The 15,979-nt window shown below is 40.6% G+C and overlaps 1 protein-coding gene and 1 non-coding gene across 7 annotated transcripts in view; both read left to right on the top strand.

The window, feature by feature from the left end:
• The first annotated feature begins 6 nt into the window (after positions 1-6).
• Mast2 (microtubule associated serine/threonine kinase 2) overlaps positions 7-15,979 on the top strand; it is a 161,096-nt gene continuing 145,123 nt past the window's right edge. For all 6 annotated transcript variants that reach the window (XM_055618483.1, XM_055618482.1, XM_055618481.1 and 3 more), the window contains exon 1: positions 7-359. In XM_055618483.1, coding sequence (XP_055474458.1) covers positions 186-359 — 174 coding nt within the window. In that variant the 5' untranslated portion in view covers positions 7-185. The remainder of the gene's footprint in view (positions 360-15,979) is intronic.
• LOC129685168 (small nucleolar RNA SNORA48) lies at positions 15,449-15,588 on the top strand. Its single transcript, XR_008721450.1, has one exon. It is a non-coding gene; the product is annotated as a small nucleolar RNA SNORA48 (small nucleolar RNA).

Genomic DNA, 15,979 nt, shown 5'->3' with positions numbered 1-15,979 from the left:
GGGAAGGTCTCGGCGCCCGAGCCGACCGGAAGCGCGGAGACGCCGCGGGCCGGGTGCGGGTGGCTCGGAGCGCCCGCCGGGCCATGGTGGCTGCGGACCGGGCTTGCCGCGGCAGCGCTGCGGCCCGGGGCCGAGCCAGGCCGGCGCAGTCGCGGTGCTGACGCCCGCGGGGCCCAGACGCCGACATGAAGCGGAGCCGCTGCCGCGAGCGGCTGCAGACGCCGTCCGCCCGCCGGGAGGATGCGGCTCCGCGGGCGGCCGAGTTGCCGCAGCTCCTGCCCCCGCGCCGGCGAGCGCCGCCCGGGAGGCAGCGACTGGAGGAGCGGAGCGGGCCTACGGGGCACGACAGCAGGGAGCAGGTAAGGCGGGCCGGGGTCGGCGGGCCGGGGTGGGCGCCGTGGGGGAGGGGGCTCGCGGGAGGGCTGGGCTGCGGCGCTCAGGGGTGGGGACTGAGTCGGTTAGGAGGAGTGGGAGGCCAGAAGCAGCTGAGGGAAGGGGAGTGGAGGAATGAAGGTGGGGGCCCGAGGTTGCAGTGGACGTGGGGAAGGGCGGGTCGGAGGAATGAATAACGTGGTTCTTGGGGGCATTTTTAGTCCGGGGTTCTGGGTGGAGAGGAGATGGGCTGGAATGAAGGAAGGGTGAATGAGCAGCAAGGAGTAGGCTTACTAGGTTGGGTTATAGGAGGAGTGACTAGTTTAAGGGAGGAATGCCAGTTTGATAAGTGTTGGCTGTTCTTAGAGTTTATCCCCACGGGGCATTCCTAAGCATTCTGATTTGGTGATGGTTACACTTTCGTAGACAAGTATTCAGAATCGTTGTTAACATTCCCCTCATCAAGACAAACTACTTTAAAAAGTACCTGCATGTGTGCAATCTCAAGGCCGGTGCTGCGGAGAGAATCCGTAGGTTTATCCTTAATGGGAAAAAGAGAGGGAAATGTGAAAAGTTCTCGTGGGATTTCCGAATGTACAGGATGTGTTTATATAATTTATTAGACGGTGATAGGTGTACTCACGAGTAGGGAATAAAGGTCAGCAATATCAGAAAAAGGATAAGCCGCCACGGACAGTGGTTGGAAGTTCAGTGATAGGAGATTGGCAAAGGACAAGATTGGCAAATCCAACAAGATCCTTGATCTTGTTGGATTTGTAGGAAAAAATGCTTCTGTGGTAATGAACTCCAGGGACAGCCCTGCTTCAGACCTGGTTGAAATCCCATCTTTGAGTCTTCAGAGTTCCAGGTCCTACCTCTTGCTCCTCATATAAAATAAACTTCCCTAGGATTATTGTATACTTTGAATTATATACTGTGTTAGCCTTGATTTCAATTTTCTCCCCCTGCCTTTATTTCCCCACTTTTTGTTCTCTGAGCCCTGGGGCTTTGCCATGGCTTCTAGACTGCTGATTTGTGTAATCACTTTTTAGTACCTGTTCAAAACTTTTGAAATGTGTTTCCTCTTCTGACTTCGTTTACTGGGTACAGTTGACTTTATTGCATGCTTTAGTGAAGTGCTCAAGTCTGCTGGATCGCCCTCCCATTTTTCTTAAATAAATTTTAATGATTTATTTTTAGTGTTTATGTGCATTGGTGTTTTGTATTCAAGTATCTTTGTGTGAGGGTGTCAGATTACCAGGAACTGGAGATACAGAGCTTTCATGTGGGTGCTGGGAATTGAACCCTGTTCTCTGGAAGAGCAGCCAGAAGCAGAGCCATCTCTACAGCCCCAACTTCCCCTCTTTAATGAAGGTCTTGTTTTTATTTTTTTACATGTATGAGTGTTTACCTCCATGTATGTTAGTGCATCACATAGTTTGGAAATCTGAAGAGATCATCATATCTCTTGGAACTAGAGTTACAGACAGTTGTGAGCTGCTGGTGGCTGCTGGGAACTGAACCCATGCCCTTTGCAAAAGCAACCAGTCCCCCCCCCTTTTTTTTCTTTTTCTTTCTTTTTTTTTTTTTCTTTCTTTTCTTTTGAGGCAGCGTTTTTCTTTGTAACAAAGCCCTGCCTGTCCTGGACTTGACTTTGTAGTCCAGATTGGCCTCAAACACTCAGAGATCTCACCGCCTCTGCCTCCCCAGTGCTGGGATTGTAGGCCTGTACCACCACACCCTACGAGTCCCCTCTTTTTAAAGATCGTTTCTATGTTCACCCATCCTTAGCAGTCACAGAGAGAGAAGTAACACACTCCTCTTTGTTAAAAATCTTGGTTATATTTTTCTCTGTCTTACAGCTCAAATAAAATAAAAATTGTAATTTTCTTAAAATTTATAATTTCCTCTATTTTAATATGCTTTATCTTGTTGCCATACCAACAGCCTTCTTAAAGTTGTATTCTGTCTCAATTCACTTTGTATATATAATCCTAACATGGTTTTTCTTATATACTTAATGGCTTCCCCCAAACTGCCTTCAAGGTCATGAGTAACTTCCTATTTTGGTTTGCTTGCTTATTTATTTATTTGTATTTTATATTTTATATGCATTGATGTTTTGCCTGTATGTTTGTGTGTGTATGAGGGTGCTGGATCCCCAGGAACTGTTGTTACAGACAGTTGTGAGCTGCCATGTCGGTGCTGGGGATTGAATTTGGGTCCCATCAACGAGCAGCCAGTACGCTTAACTGCTGAGCCATTTTACCAGCCCCTGTGGCTAGCCTTTTAGATTGAGATTTAGTTTAGTGCATAAATCTAAGGTTCATTCAGCCCATGATTTTTTTTCTTTTGTTTGTTTGTTTCCTGAGACAGGGTTTCTCTGTGTAGCCTTGGCTGTCCTGGACTCCCTTTGTAGATCAGGCTGGCCTTGAACTCACAGAAATCTGCCTGTCTCTGTCCTTCCCAAGTGCTGGGATTACAACTGAATTATTTCATTCATTTGATTTCTGTGTACTCTTCTGTGTTGTTCTTTATAGAGATACTTTGCTTTTTCATTGTTGTATAATTTTCCACAGTGTAGCTGTACTAAAATTTAGTTTGCAACCTAAAATAGGGTGTGGCTACTTGTGAAAAGACTCATTATGAAAGAGTTACAAAGAGAATTCTGTGAATGGCTCAGAGAACTTTTTTTATATAATTAAATCTGATATTTTTCCTTAGTCTTCATCTTGCCAAGGTATGTGAACTGTTTGCTCCCGTTGACCATGTCTCCCACCCTCCCTCCTTGTGAGACTCCTCTCACTCCTGTCTCTTGGACTGCTCTCCTGTGTTCTCTTCCTTCTTGTTTGGAAAACATTCCTTTCCTTGAAGATAGGTCCTTGGTTCTTAGTTTGCTTCTTTATTGTACTCCATTCTGTAGCAAGCTCATACATCACAAGTACTGGGATGAGGAGCAAATGTCCTTAGTTTTTCTTCATACATTGAATAAAATGTACATAATGTATACATTCACAAATTGCATTCAAACATAGAACCTCCTACTAAAGTCAGTTGAGTCTTTAGGCCTGATTTTCTTTTTACATCTACATTGCTAGCTTTGTGCTTAATGTTTTTTTGCCATCAGGAAGAGCAGCAGGTACTTTTAACAGCTGAGCCATTTTCCAGCTTCCATTTTGTTTTTTTTTTTTTGAGACAGGATTTTTCACTGTATTAGAGCTCACCAAGTAGGCTGTGCTGGCCAGTGAGCCTTTGAGATCTGTCTGGCTTTGGCGCCCCCCCCCTTTTTTTTTTAATTTATTTGAGACAGGGTTTCTCTGTGTAGCCTTGGCTGTACTGGACTCACTTTGTAGACCAGGCTGGCCTCAAACTCACAGAGATCTTCCTGCCTCTGCCCCAGAAATGCTGGGATCATAGGCCACCTTGCCCGCTGCCCCCCTTTTTAAAGAAAACAAAACCAAAATAACCAAAACAAGCCAAGTTCAGTGCCACATGCCTGTAATCTCAAAAAACTAAACAAAAAGAGAAACAAAACAAAACTCCAAAACAAAACAAGGTTTCACTGTATGGCCCTGGTTGGCTTAGAACTTACTATATTAAGTCAGGTTGGATTCAAACACACAGATCTGCCAGCCTTTGCCTCCTAAGTGTTGAGATTAAAGGTGTGTGCCATCATGTCTAATTTTCTTAAGCTTAAGAAAAATACCATCCATCCATCTATCTATCTATCTATCTATCTATCTATCTATCTATCTATCTATCTATCTTATCTATCTATCTTTCTATCTTTCTCTGTCTCTATCTGTGAGTGAGTGTGTGTGTGTAGCACCATATGTTACTGTGCATGTCCCATAATGCATACATGGAGGTGACAGGACAACTTATGGGAGTTGGTTCTGTTTCCACTGTGTGTCACTTGGTGCTCAAACGAGGTTGTCAGGCTCAGCAGCAAGTGCCTTAACCCACTGACCCATCTCCCTAGTCTATTTGTGTTACCATTTTTGATTTTTTGTTTGTTTGTTTTGTGTTTTAAGACAAGTGTTTCTCTGTGTAGCAGAGCCCTGCCTGTGCTGGAACTCACTCTGTGGACCAGGCTGGTCTGAATTCAGAGAGATCTGCCTGCTTCTGCCTACTGAGTGCTGGGATCAAAGTTGTGTGTTGCTGCCACCACCCATGTTTGATTTTTATAATTTGTTAGTGACTGTGAGAGTTTCTAACTTGTAAGAGCTTAAGAGTTTGAAAAGACACAGGTTGCCAAGGCTACACAGAGAAACCCTGTCTCAAAAAACAGGAAAAAAAAAAAAAAAGAAAAGACACAAATTTCAGTGTTAAGAGGCTATATGGATCCTGTTCATTAATACAATAAATGGCATCCTCCCCCAACCCCTGACAGGGTCTCATTTAGCCTAGAATGGCTTTGGAACTCTGTAGGTAGCTGAGGATGATTTTGAACTGATCCTCCTGTCTCTACCACCTAAGTGCTTGGCAAATGAAGTGAGTAGGCAGCTGTCATGAAGCACCTGTGGAGGTTAGAAGATAATCTTGAGTGTCTGTCCTTGCCCTCTACCTTGTTTGAGATAGGGTCTTTTAGTTGTTTTCCTAGTGTGAGCCAAGCTAGTCTTAGTCATTGTTCTATTGCTGTGAAGAGACATGACCAAGGCAACTCTAATAAGAGAAAGCATTTAATTGGGGGCTTGAGTACAGTTTCAGAGGTTTATTAGTCCATTAGCATCATGACAGGGATCATGGTGGCAAATATGGTACTGGAACAATTTCTGAGAGAGGGAGAGAGAAAGAGATTAAGGCCTATTCCCAGTGACACACTTCCTCTAACAAGGCCATACCTATATGAGGGGCTGTTCTTATTCTTGTAATTCTGTCCTTCATCCAGTAGAAATAGATTGCAGACACATGTTCTAAGTTCTGCAGGTTCTGAGGATTTGAACTGAAGTCTTTACACTTGCACAGCAATGTTTTACCAACTGAACCATCTTCCCAGCCCTTTTGCTCTCCAATTCTTATGTTTGGGAACAGTATATACTATACTTTAAATTGCTAAGTATTTGTATTTAGGAATAAGTTAGGGGCTTCCAGAGGCCCATGAGTTATTACATAATTAAAGTAGATTTATAGCATTGTTCTCCTTGAAATGTGTTTCTCTCCATATCCTTTGTTTGTTTGTTTGTTATCAGTGGGAATTGCAACTCTGATCTTTGCCATCTTTTTTCGATTGTCCTGAGTTCGTCACCGTTAGGCTATGCTTTTTTACCTTTCAAGCCTTTACCCACTGTCCCTACTGTAACTCACATGTATGAACTCCTTGCTTGTTGCAATGCTTTAGCAGAATTTATTCAATTTTTTGTTTGTTTGTTTTTTGTTCGTTTATTGAGACAGGGTGTCTCTGTGTAGTCCCGGTTGTCTTCAAACTTGGAGATCTGCCTGCCTCTGTTTGCTGAGTGCTAGAATTAAAGGCATGTACCAGTACTGTCCGCTCAAAAATCCATTTTTATTCATTTGCTTCCCATTAGTTTAAATCTATGTGTCCAGTGGCCTTTACAGGAAGGCTCCTTTGGAATTTGGCAAGACCTGTGCTAGTTTCCATAGGTGTAGTTTCCTTTGTCTAGTTTACTCTGGTTTTGTTAGAATCACTCTTTTGTTTGTTTGTTTTGCTTTAAACATAAAAGCACATCTTATGCTTAGCAAAATTTGGTTTATCTTGGGTATAAATACCCTTCAGTTTTTTTTTTAAAGATTTATTTATTATTTATATAATATTCTTCCTGCATGTATGCTTGCTTGCCAGAAGAGGGCACCAGATCTCACTGCAGATGGTTGTGAGCCACCATGTGGTTGCTGGGAATTGAACTCATGACCTCTGGAAGAGCAGCCAGTGCTTTTAACCTCTGAGCCATCTCTCCAGCCCCACCTTCAGTTTTGAGAAGAGCTTTTTTTTGTTTGTTTGTTTGTTTTGGGGACCTCACTTATATGTAGCAAAAGTGGCCTTGCCCCATAGCCTTCCAGACATTTGCCTTTTGGAAGTCCTGTTCCCGGAAGTCCCCTGTATGTTCCAAGACAGAGTTAGTGTTCATTAAAAAACAAACAAACAAACAAACAAACAAAAAACAACTTTTATTTATGTGTCTGTTTGTGTATATTCATATATATGAATAGGTGCCTTCAGAGGCCAGAGAGGATCCTGGATCCCTTGGACATGGAGTGATCTTCCTGATGTGGGTGCTGGGATCTGAACTTGGTCTTCTTGAAGAAGTGCAAATACCCTTAACACTGAACTATCTCTCTAGGGTTTCTTTGTTAATCCTCCTGGCTGTCCTGGAAGTCATTGTGTAGACCAGGCTGGCCTTGAATTGAAAGATCTTCCTGCCTCTGCCTCCTGAGTGCTGGGATTAAAGGTGTGTGCCACCATGCCTACTAACAAAATTATTTTTATTTATATGTGTCTGTGGGTGTCTGTGGGTGTTTTCAGAAGCCAGATGAAGGTATTGGATCCTTTCCAGCTAGAGTTACAGGTACTTGTTTTTTTTTTTTTGTTTTGTTTTGTTTTGTTTTGTTTTTTTGAGACAGAGTTTCTTTGTGTAACAGAGCCCTGTCTGGATACACTTTCTAGACCAGGCTGGCTTCAAACTCACAGAGATCTGCCTGCCTCTGCCTCTTGAATGTTGGGATCAAAGGCACTTGCAACCATGCCTAGGAAGTTATCTGTGCTTTTTAACTGTCTGGTATGGTTGCTGGGAACTGAAGGCAGTGCTTTTAACCTCTGAGCCATTTCTCCTGCTGCTGTCCTCACCCTTTTAAAAATAAAACAAAAAACAGTGTTTGTGTTTGTGGATGTGTATATGTGTGAGAGGAAACATGTAAAATCTTCTTTTAAGCCAGTGCTCTAGAGCTGCGGTACGGTACTGGGACGCTAAGATAGGATGCTCCTAAGGCTGGAGACCAGCCTGTGCTATGCAGATCCTTTTTCAAATAACGACAAAACCGTTTTCTAGCTTTGGAGGTCTGTTGTGTGTTATTGGCAGTCACACTTCTATGCGCTGTTATACCAGAACTTGGTCATTTCTATATCTTCAGAGCCATTATTACCTTACTATCCACAGAAGAAAGCCTGAAGACCTTGACATTCAAGGTGCACTTGAATTATTCACGTAAAGATTTTAGATGCTCCCCTTTATCCTTAGTGCCTATGCTTTTGTTTATCATGGATTGCTGAGATTATCTTGTTTCTCTTAGTAGTAAGTTCTTAGAAGTCCACACTGTTACATTTACCTTTGTATACTCAAGTCCAGTATAAACAAAAATAAATACTTGAAGTATAGTTATTTGTTTGAAGATTTGTTAGAAACATAGGTGATTGCTCAGTGGATATCCTAATTGGCTGTCAGTGTCTTCAGTCTAACTCTCAACTGAACTATTTTGGCAGCTGTTGGCTGTCAGTGTCTTATCCACAAAAAGACTCTATAGAGGCTGTCCTTTTCGTTGGCATGTCTCTAAGCCTTTGAAATTTGTTTTGTTTTGTTTTTGGCTTTTTTGAGACACAGGGGTCTCTGTGTAGCCTTGCCTGTTCTCGAACTCCCTCTGTAGACTCGGCTGGCCTTGAATTCAGAGATCTGTCTGCCTCTGTCTCTCTAGTGCTGGGATTATAGGTGTGCACCACCACTGCCTGGCTTGTAATATATTTTATCCACTCATAGGTATATAGTAGATGCTTAATTAGTATGGAATAAGAGAAAAAAATCAGTGTTTTAGTTCTACCCTTTTCTGTTGATTTGTTTTATTTTTATTAGTTTATCTTTCTTTCTTGGTACCAGCTTACAATTTGCCTCAAAGTCACTGGCATAAAAATCATGATAAAACATTCTGCTTTTTATTACATCCTTGCAACCACCCTTTACACCATAACTACCTCCAAAAACACGTAGGAAAACAATGGCTTGTCTCTAGTACAAAATAATATAAATTTAAATTTTATTTTTAAATCAATCAACTTTTATGCATACTTAAGTACATTCCTTTCTTTTGCTGATCCTACTTATGTAAGACCAAACCCTAGAGTTTTGTTCCTGTAAAGTTGGAGGCACTGTAATACTTAGAATATTCTAGAAAGTATGTAGGAGAGATGGTGGTTAAGAGCATTTGATACTCTTGTAGAGGACCCTGATTCGATTCCCAGGACCCAGTGGTTCACAACCATGTACAACTCCAGTTCCAGGGGACCTGATGCCCTCTTCTGACCTCTGTTAAGTTATTTTCACATAGCTGGTACACATACTTACATGCAAGCAAAACATACAGATATGTACATATGTACTAAAAAAATAAATAAAATAAATCAAAAGAATAATAATAAAAAAAACTTTAGAAACTGTGATGATCAAAACATCATGAAATTGTCATAGAAATAGACATTTATATAACCAGTAAACTAGAATAGAGAACCTAGAGCTTAAATCTAGGCATCTACAGGTAACTGATTTTGGATGAAGACGCTAAGAATGTGTATTGAAGAAAGGACAATCTCTTTAATAAGTGGTACTGTAAAGTCTGGACATGCATATCCAGAAAGAAACTAGACCCATTTTTTTAACCCCTTAACTCCATATACAAAAATCAACTCAGAATGGATTAAAGAGTTAAATACAAAATCTGAAACTACTAGAAAACTGGGTGAGGGACATTCTTCATGACACTGCACCAGGCCAGGATTTTTAGATAAGATCTAAAGCTCTGGCAACAAAAGCAAAAATAGAGAAATGGCTTACATCAAATTGAAAAGGTGCTCACAATAATGGGAACAATGAAGAGACAACCTATGGAATGGGTAAAGACTTGCTAGTTTTCTCATTTGGGGGATAATATCCAGAATATATAAGGAACTATATATGTAAAACAAAATACTAAAATGAGAATCTCTATAAGATCAGAAATCTTATTATTTAGGATTATATACTAAAAGAAATGAAATCTGTATATGTAAGAGAAAGTAGCAACTCCGTGTTTATGTTAGTTCCACTTAGAATAGGCAGGATAGGGAATCAACTGTCAGCAGTTAAAATTTGATATATGTACACACACAATTAAGCAATGAAAAGATGGAAGCTTATAATTTGCAGTGGATAATACTAGAGGACAAAGACAAGTAGTATGTCATCTCACATGTTGAATTTGACAAAGCCAGTCTCATGGAGGTAGGAAACAGTGGTTACTAAAGGCTGATGACATGGAGAAATAGGGAGAGATTGGTCAGTGGTACAAAGTTGCAGTTGGAAATAAATTCTAGTGCTTTCTCTGCTGTAAGGTACAGTTAACAATGTATTGCATATTTAAAAACAGAAAGTTTTATGTTTTCACCAGAATTATTCTGGGTGATGGCTATGTTTATTGTTTTATTTGATTATTTGATTATTACACACCATAGACATGTATTGAAACAGTGTATTGTACCTCATAAATTTGCATCATTATGTGTTAAATAAAAATTTTATCAGGTGTGATGGCACAAACCAGTGAGTTCTAGGCCAGCTAAAGCTGTGTAATGAGGCTTATCCTTAAAAAAAAAATTAAATTTGTTCTTAATATTTATAATTTGAATTATATTTATATAATTTTTATTTTTCACTGAATGATTCTTGTCAACATGTGAGTGCTGGGAATTGAACTGTGGTCCTCTGTAAGAGCAGCCAGTATTCTAATCACTGAGCCATCTTTTTAGCTTGCCCATTGAAACATTGAAACTTTCAATGTTCACTTCCCAGCCTCTGTCTGTCCTGAATTTTCCCATGTTACCAAATAGCACCACCATTCATATTCACTAATTTATTCTGACCAAGTCTTAGAAGCTGTCATAGTTTAAAAAAATTATGTGTGTATGTGTGTGTATGTACACATGAGTTCAGGTGTCTGTGGAGTTTGTCATGTTGGCCATTGAATTCCACTCCTTTGGAAGAGCAGCATGAACTCTCTTAACAGATGAGCGGCTTTTCCATAGATTTTGTTGTTGCCCAGGTGGGTCAGAGACTCATTAAAGACCAGATTTAATTTATTCATAATTCACCTACTTAAACCTAACAAGTACTGATTTGAGTCATTATTTTTCTTTTTATAAGACTTCTTTATTGTGTATCTGTGTGTCTTAGTTAGGGTTTTATTGCTGTGAAGAGACACTACGACCAAGGCAACTCTTATACAGGAAAACGTTTAATTGGGGCTGGCTTATAGGTTCAAAGGTTTAGTCCACTATCATCACAGTGGGAAACATAGAAGCATGCAAGACAGAGACATGGTGCTGGAGAGGAGCTGAGAGCTTCTACATGGGGTCCACAGGCAGAATGGAGAGCGAAGCCCCAAAGCTCACCCTCAGTGACACATGTCCTCCAACAAGGCCACGCCTTTCAATAGTGCCACTCCCTATGAGCCTGTGGGGGCCAGTTTTCATTCAAAGCACCATAATGTGTTTGTATATGTGTATATGGATATGCTTGTACCTCTGCATACATGTAGAGGTCATAGGACAAGTTGAGGGAATTAATTCTTTCCTGCCACGTGGATTCTAAAGATGGAACTCAGGTCTCAGGCTGTGTGAAAAGTGCCTTTATCCACTAAGTCAATCTTCTAGCCCTATGATTCTGTTCTTAACCTTTCATTTCACGTTCAGTCTGTTAGGTACAACATTCAGATTGAGGAAACTGCCCTATTTGATTCTGCCACGACCAGGTGGCCGTGGTCTCTATGCCTTTAATCCTAGCACTTGGGAAGGAGTGAGTTCGAGGCCAGCCAAGGCTGCACAGAGAGATCCTGTCTCAAAAGACAAGAAACAAAACAAAACAAAAACCAAACTATAGAGTGTATAGTCTTACCCTGTTTTATCTTTCATGTAAGTTACTATCCGTCACCTAACTCATCTTCTAGTTCTGTTCTTATTGGTCTCTCCCTTCTGTGATATTTTGCACATAGAAAATCATTTTGTAAAACCTTAAGTAAGAGCTTGTCAATTTTCTACTAAAAACTTTACGGTTGTTTCCATCATAATGTAGATCAAAGTCCAAAGTGCTGATGACTTTGTCCTAGAAGAATCTTTTTAATCTGGCCCTTGGCCGTATGTCCTCATTCTTGTTTACTTGCTCTAGTCATTCTGGCTGCCTTGGTGGTCCCTAATTATATCAAGCATTTCTGTATACCTGAGAACACTTTAAAAAAATTACTGTTGCTTTAGGAGTTTTTCACTTATGGTTTCTATACCTGGAATTCCCATTTCTAGAGGATGTGTGCGGCTGGTTTTCTCATTTTTGTTTGTTGAGATACTTCTTAAAGAAACCTTGACTATCCTTTCCAAAATAACTTGTGGTCACTCTCTTTTCTCTTTGTATTCTTATCTTCTATTGACATATAGTCACAGTTTTGGTATTTATTGCTTTTCTTCTACATTAGAACATTTGCTTCTTTAGTAATTTGTGTCTGTTTTTCTGACCGCCATGCTTTTTGAATTTTGTATTCTTTACAAAAGGTAATAAATATTTCGTGATTGCCCATGCAGTGAACGAGGTAACAGATGCTGGGCTGGTGAGATGGCTCAGGGGGTATAGGTAGGTAATTGTTGTGCGAGCCTGGTGACCAGAGTTAGAGAACCTGGAGCCAGTATAAAAAGCAGATTTGTAATTATAGCACTTCAGTGAGCAAGATGGTAGATGGAAATAGAGACAACATAGAAACTCATGGGCCATCTAGCTTGAAGTATGAATTACAGCAGAAAGGGTCCTGAGTGCTGAAATTTAAAGTGCCACCATGCTCGGCTCACTTCTTGTTTGTTTGCTTGTTTGTTTTAAAGATAGGGCCTTGGTGGGTATCATGGGTGTACGCCTGTAGTCTCTGCATTTAATAAGCTAGGTGAATATCATTGCTGTCTCGTGGAATGATCCTGTAGCCCTTGAGTAGGTTTCTGGATTCTGAAGTAAAAACTGTGGAAAACGTGAATGAAACACTAAATTGAAAAACAAAAAAGATGGAGAGAACATGTGTTTGCATATATTTTTGTGTATTTATTTATTTTGAGACAGTCTGTGCTGGCCTAGAACAGAATGTGTAGCCCAGGTTGGCCCCTGTCCCCTGAGCACTGAGAGCAAAGGTGTGAACTCCTATGCCTGGCTTCCGATTGGTATTTTTTTTTCCAATTCGTATTTTGATCAATAATGCTTCCTTATGTCCTTGTCAACTCTTACCAGGTTATTACTTTTTATTTACTTTTTCTGTATATTCCTTGAAATAGAGGCTTTAAATTGTACGTTTTCCCTTCAGTATAGTTTTCTTTATTAAGAAATGTCTTAGAATGGGATATATTTCCATTGATTTGAGAATGTGATTAAGATCAAACTTCTAGAGGCCCTTATTTCTAAATTCTGAGGTATTCTGTGACAACTGTAGTATAGGAGGGCTCACGGAGGAAGAAGTTGAGCTCTTGTAAAATCCTTTAATCCTTAATTGAGTGGAGACTAATTCACTGCATAGTACATCTGTCTTTGTTTCACCAAAGCAGAACTACTTTCTAGTATTGTTAGGCTTTCTTTCTGTTAGGTGTTTAGGAATAATTTATGAAGCAGGACATTTAGATATATTTGGTAATACTTTTAAAAGTTATTTCAATATGATTTTGTTCAGGTAGCCCTGGGATATTTAGTTCTTGCCTTTTACTAGTAAAAGAAAGGGACATTGTTGTTCTAGCTCAGGCTTTGGTCCTTATATTAGTTAGGGAACACTGGTTGCTGTAACAGATACATTCAGAATGACCTAGACTGATACACACTTTCCCATTCTCTATCCAGGTTCTTGTAGGGTCACTTGAGGAAAGTGGATGATGAGCCAGCATAATCACTTTCACTTGTATTTGACTTCCAGATTCAGTTACGGGCCTATAGCTAACTGTTAGAGAGCTGAGAACATTATATAGATGCTCAGGAGGAAGAGAAAATTATATTTTTTTCAACTTCAGGCTAGCCACTCTCTGCTGTGGACCGCAAACCTCAGTGTAGTTGTAGAATTTTAAAGTTTCCTTTTATTCTTTCATAGCCCACAGAATTTTGAGTCACATCCCTTTTAGATACAAGAAAAGGCTTTGCCCCAAAGCCTGATAGAAAGTCTGAAAAAACTTCTTTCTCTTTGCTTTTGCTACAGTAGATCTTTGACTACCCCCACACTCATGAGGCCTTGATTTTTGACTGCTGTTAGATTGTGATAGTCCGTGTAACATAGTGCAGATGAATTAGCCTACAGGGGCTGGGATGTAGCTTCCTGGGTAGGGTTCTTGCCTAGCGTGTATGGAGCCCTGGGCTCAATCTCTAACGCTGTGAGATGTGATGGTGTACAATTAGGAGATGAAGACAGGAGGATTAGAAGTTCAGAGTCATCCTTAGCTATAGAGAGTTTGAGGCTAGCCTGGGGGATAGGAGAAGGAAAAGAAAAAGAAAAAGTGTAACTGATTCAATAAGTTACATAGTGCTCCTGAAGTTGGAGTTTCATATAATTTCTATATTTTTCATATTGATAATATTTCTATAATTTCTATATTTTCATATTGATAATATTCTCTTTTCAACTTTAAAACATAAAAAAATACATTTGGTTTCCTGGCTGGGCCTGACAGATAGATAGGATTTGGTTTGCCAGTCTTCATCTGTGTTACTAAAGTCAAATCAGTTTCTTTAATATGTAGTAACACTTTGATTGATTCATTCATCCTTTCTCTCGCTCTTTTTGGAGACATCGTCTTTATACCCCTGGCTAACCTGGAAAACTGTATGTAGACCAGGCTTGTTCCGCCTGTCAAATGCTGGGATTAAAGAGATGTGCCACCATCTCTGGGTGTACTTTGAATAGATAACAATTTATTCATTCTCCTAATAGCTGTCCCTTAGGGTATGTCTATCTTCTTTACTATAGTGCTGTAGTAAATAATCTTATGGGTGCCATCTGTCTTCTTTGTACATTTTCAAGAGTTTCTCTTTTTGGGTGCTATTTTCAAATTGTTTTTGATGTGTTTATACCAAACATGTGTTTGCATATATTTTTGTGTATTTATTTATTTTGAGACAGTCTGTGCTGGCCTAGAACAGAATGTGTAGCCCAGGTTGGCCCCTGTCCCCTGAGCACTGAGAGCAAAGGTGTGAACTCCTATGCCTGGCTTCCGATTGGTATTTTTTTTTTTTTTCCAATTCGTATTTTGATCAATAATGCTTCCTTATGTCCTTGTCAACTCTTACCAGGTTATTACTTTTTATTTACTTTTTGTGTCTAAACGCCATCTTAGTATATTTTTATTTTACTTCTTATAATGTATGTATGTCTATGTTGGGGTATGTCTATGTGTGTACAGGCACCCATGGAAGCCAGAGGCATTGGATCTCCTTGGAGCTGGAATAGGCCACATAACATGGGTGCTGGGAATGGAACTCATGTCTTCTGCAAGAGCAGTACAGGTTCTTAACCGGCTGCATCTTAGTATTTTAACAAACATTTTGCTGCTCTTTTTCCTTTCTTTTTCTCTTTTTCTAATTGATTGCTTAGAATTCTTTATTCATTTAAATACAGTATGGAGAAAAAGCAGGCTTTGAAGTTAGATCTGAATTATAATAGATTTGAATTTGAAATAAGAATGACTGTCCTAGGGCTGAAGAGATGACTTAGTGGTTAAGAACACTAGCTGTTCCCCAGGACCTGGGTTTAATTCCCAGCATCCACATGGTAGCTTATAACCATCTTAACCGTTTATTCCAGGGGATCCAGTGCTTTCCTCTGGCCTCTGGGGCACTAGGCCTGCATGTCATGCACATAAATATATGCAGGTTAAACACTCAAGCACATAAAATAGCACCAAATCTTAGAAGAATGAATTAGAGGAAAAATAAAAAAAACAAAACAACAAAAAACAGCAGCTCCCTTGAGCTCTTCCAAGGAGCGAGAGTATTGGAGGCTTTGGGGGAGGTGTAGCAATAGAGGATGAGCCTGCAGAGCTGGCAATATCTCCAGAACAGCTGAAAAACGCTCTTTCTGGAAGATGGTTTTAAAAAGTAGTTTCTCCTTCCCTGGGCAAAGAGATACCTTGTTGGTAGTGTTGTTTTTATATCAGTCAGGCAGAGCAGACACAGTCCTTTGTTTATCCTAGCTTGATACCTGGCTTGGTGGCCGAAGCTGTTTTATGCCTTGGACATATAAAAATCAAATCAAATCCAGTGCAATATGGGAGGAGGAAGACAGATAGAGACCTACAAACTGCCACGCCTTGCTTCCTTGCCGCTGCCACCACCACGAAGTATGGACAAAGGATGTCTCCCAGGGGCCTGCCAGTGGGAGCCACCACAGTGTGCAGTTATGTGGTGGACAGATAGGAGAAAGAGAAGTGGAGTAGCTTAAGCATTAAGAATAGAGATTGGAACTGGGAACTCAAGGGTGGAGAGGAGTTGTTAGGACTGTTGTTAGTGGCCAGCCCCACCACCAGGGGTCATGGTGAGGTCCCAGCTCAAGCTTCTGCTGAGGGCCTTGTCTGGGTTTGTGGCTATGCAGCAGCAGCAGCAGCAGCAGCAGCAGCAGCAGCAGCAGCAGCAGC

The sequence above is a fragment of the Psammomys obesus genome, unplaced genomic scaffold, assembly GCF_907164565.1.
Source record: "Psammomys obesus unplaced genomic scaffold, mPsaObe1.curated_primary_1811, whole genome shotgun sequence".
NCBI classification, from domain to species: Eukaryota; Metazoa; Chordata; class Mammalia; order Rodentia; family Muridae; genus Psammomys; species Psammomys obesus.
This window is presented reverse-complemented; position numbering and strand designations above follow the sequence as displayed.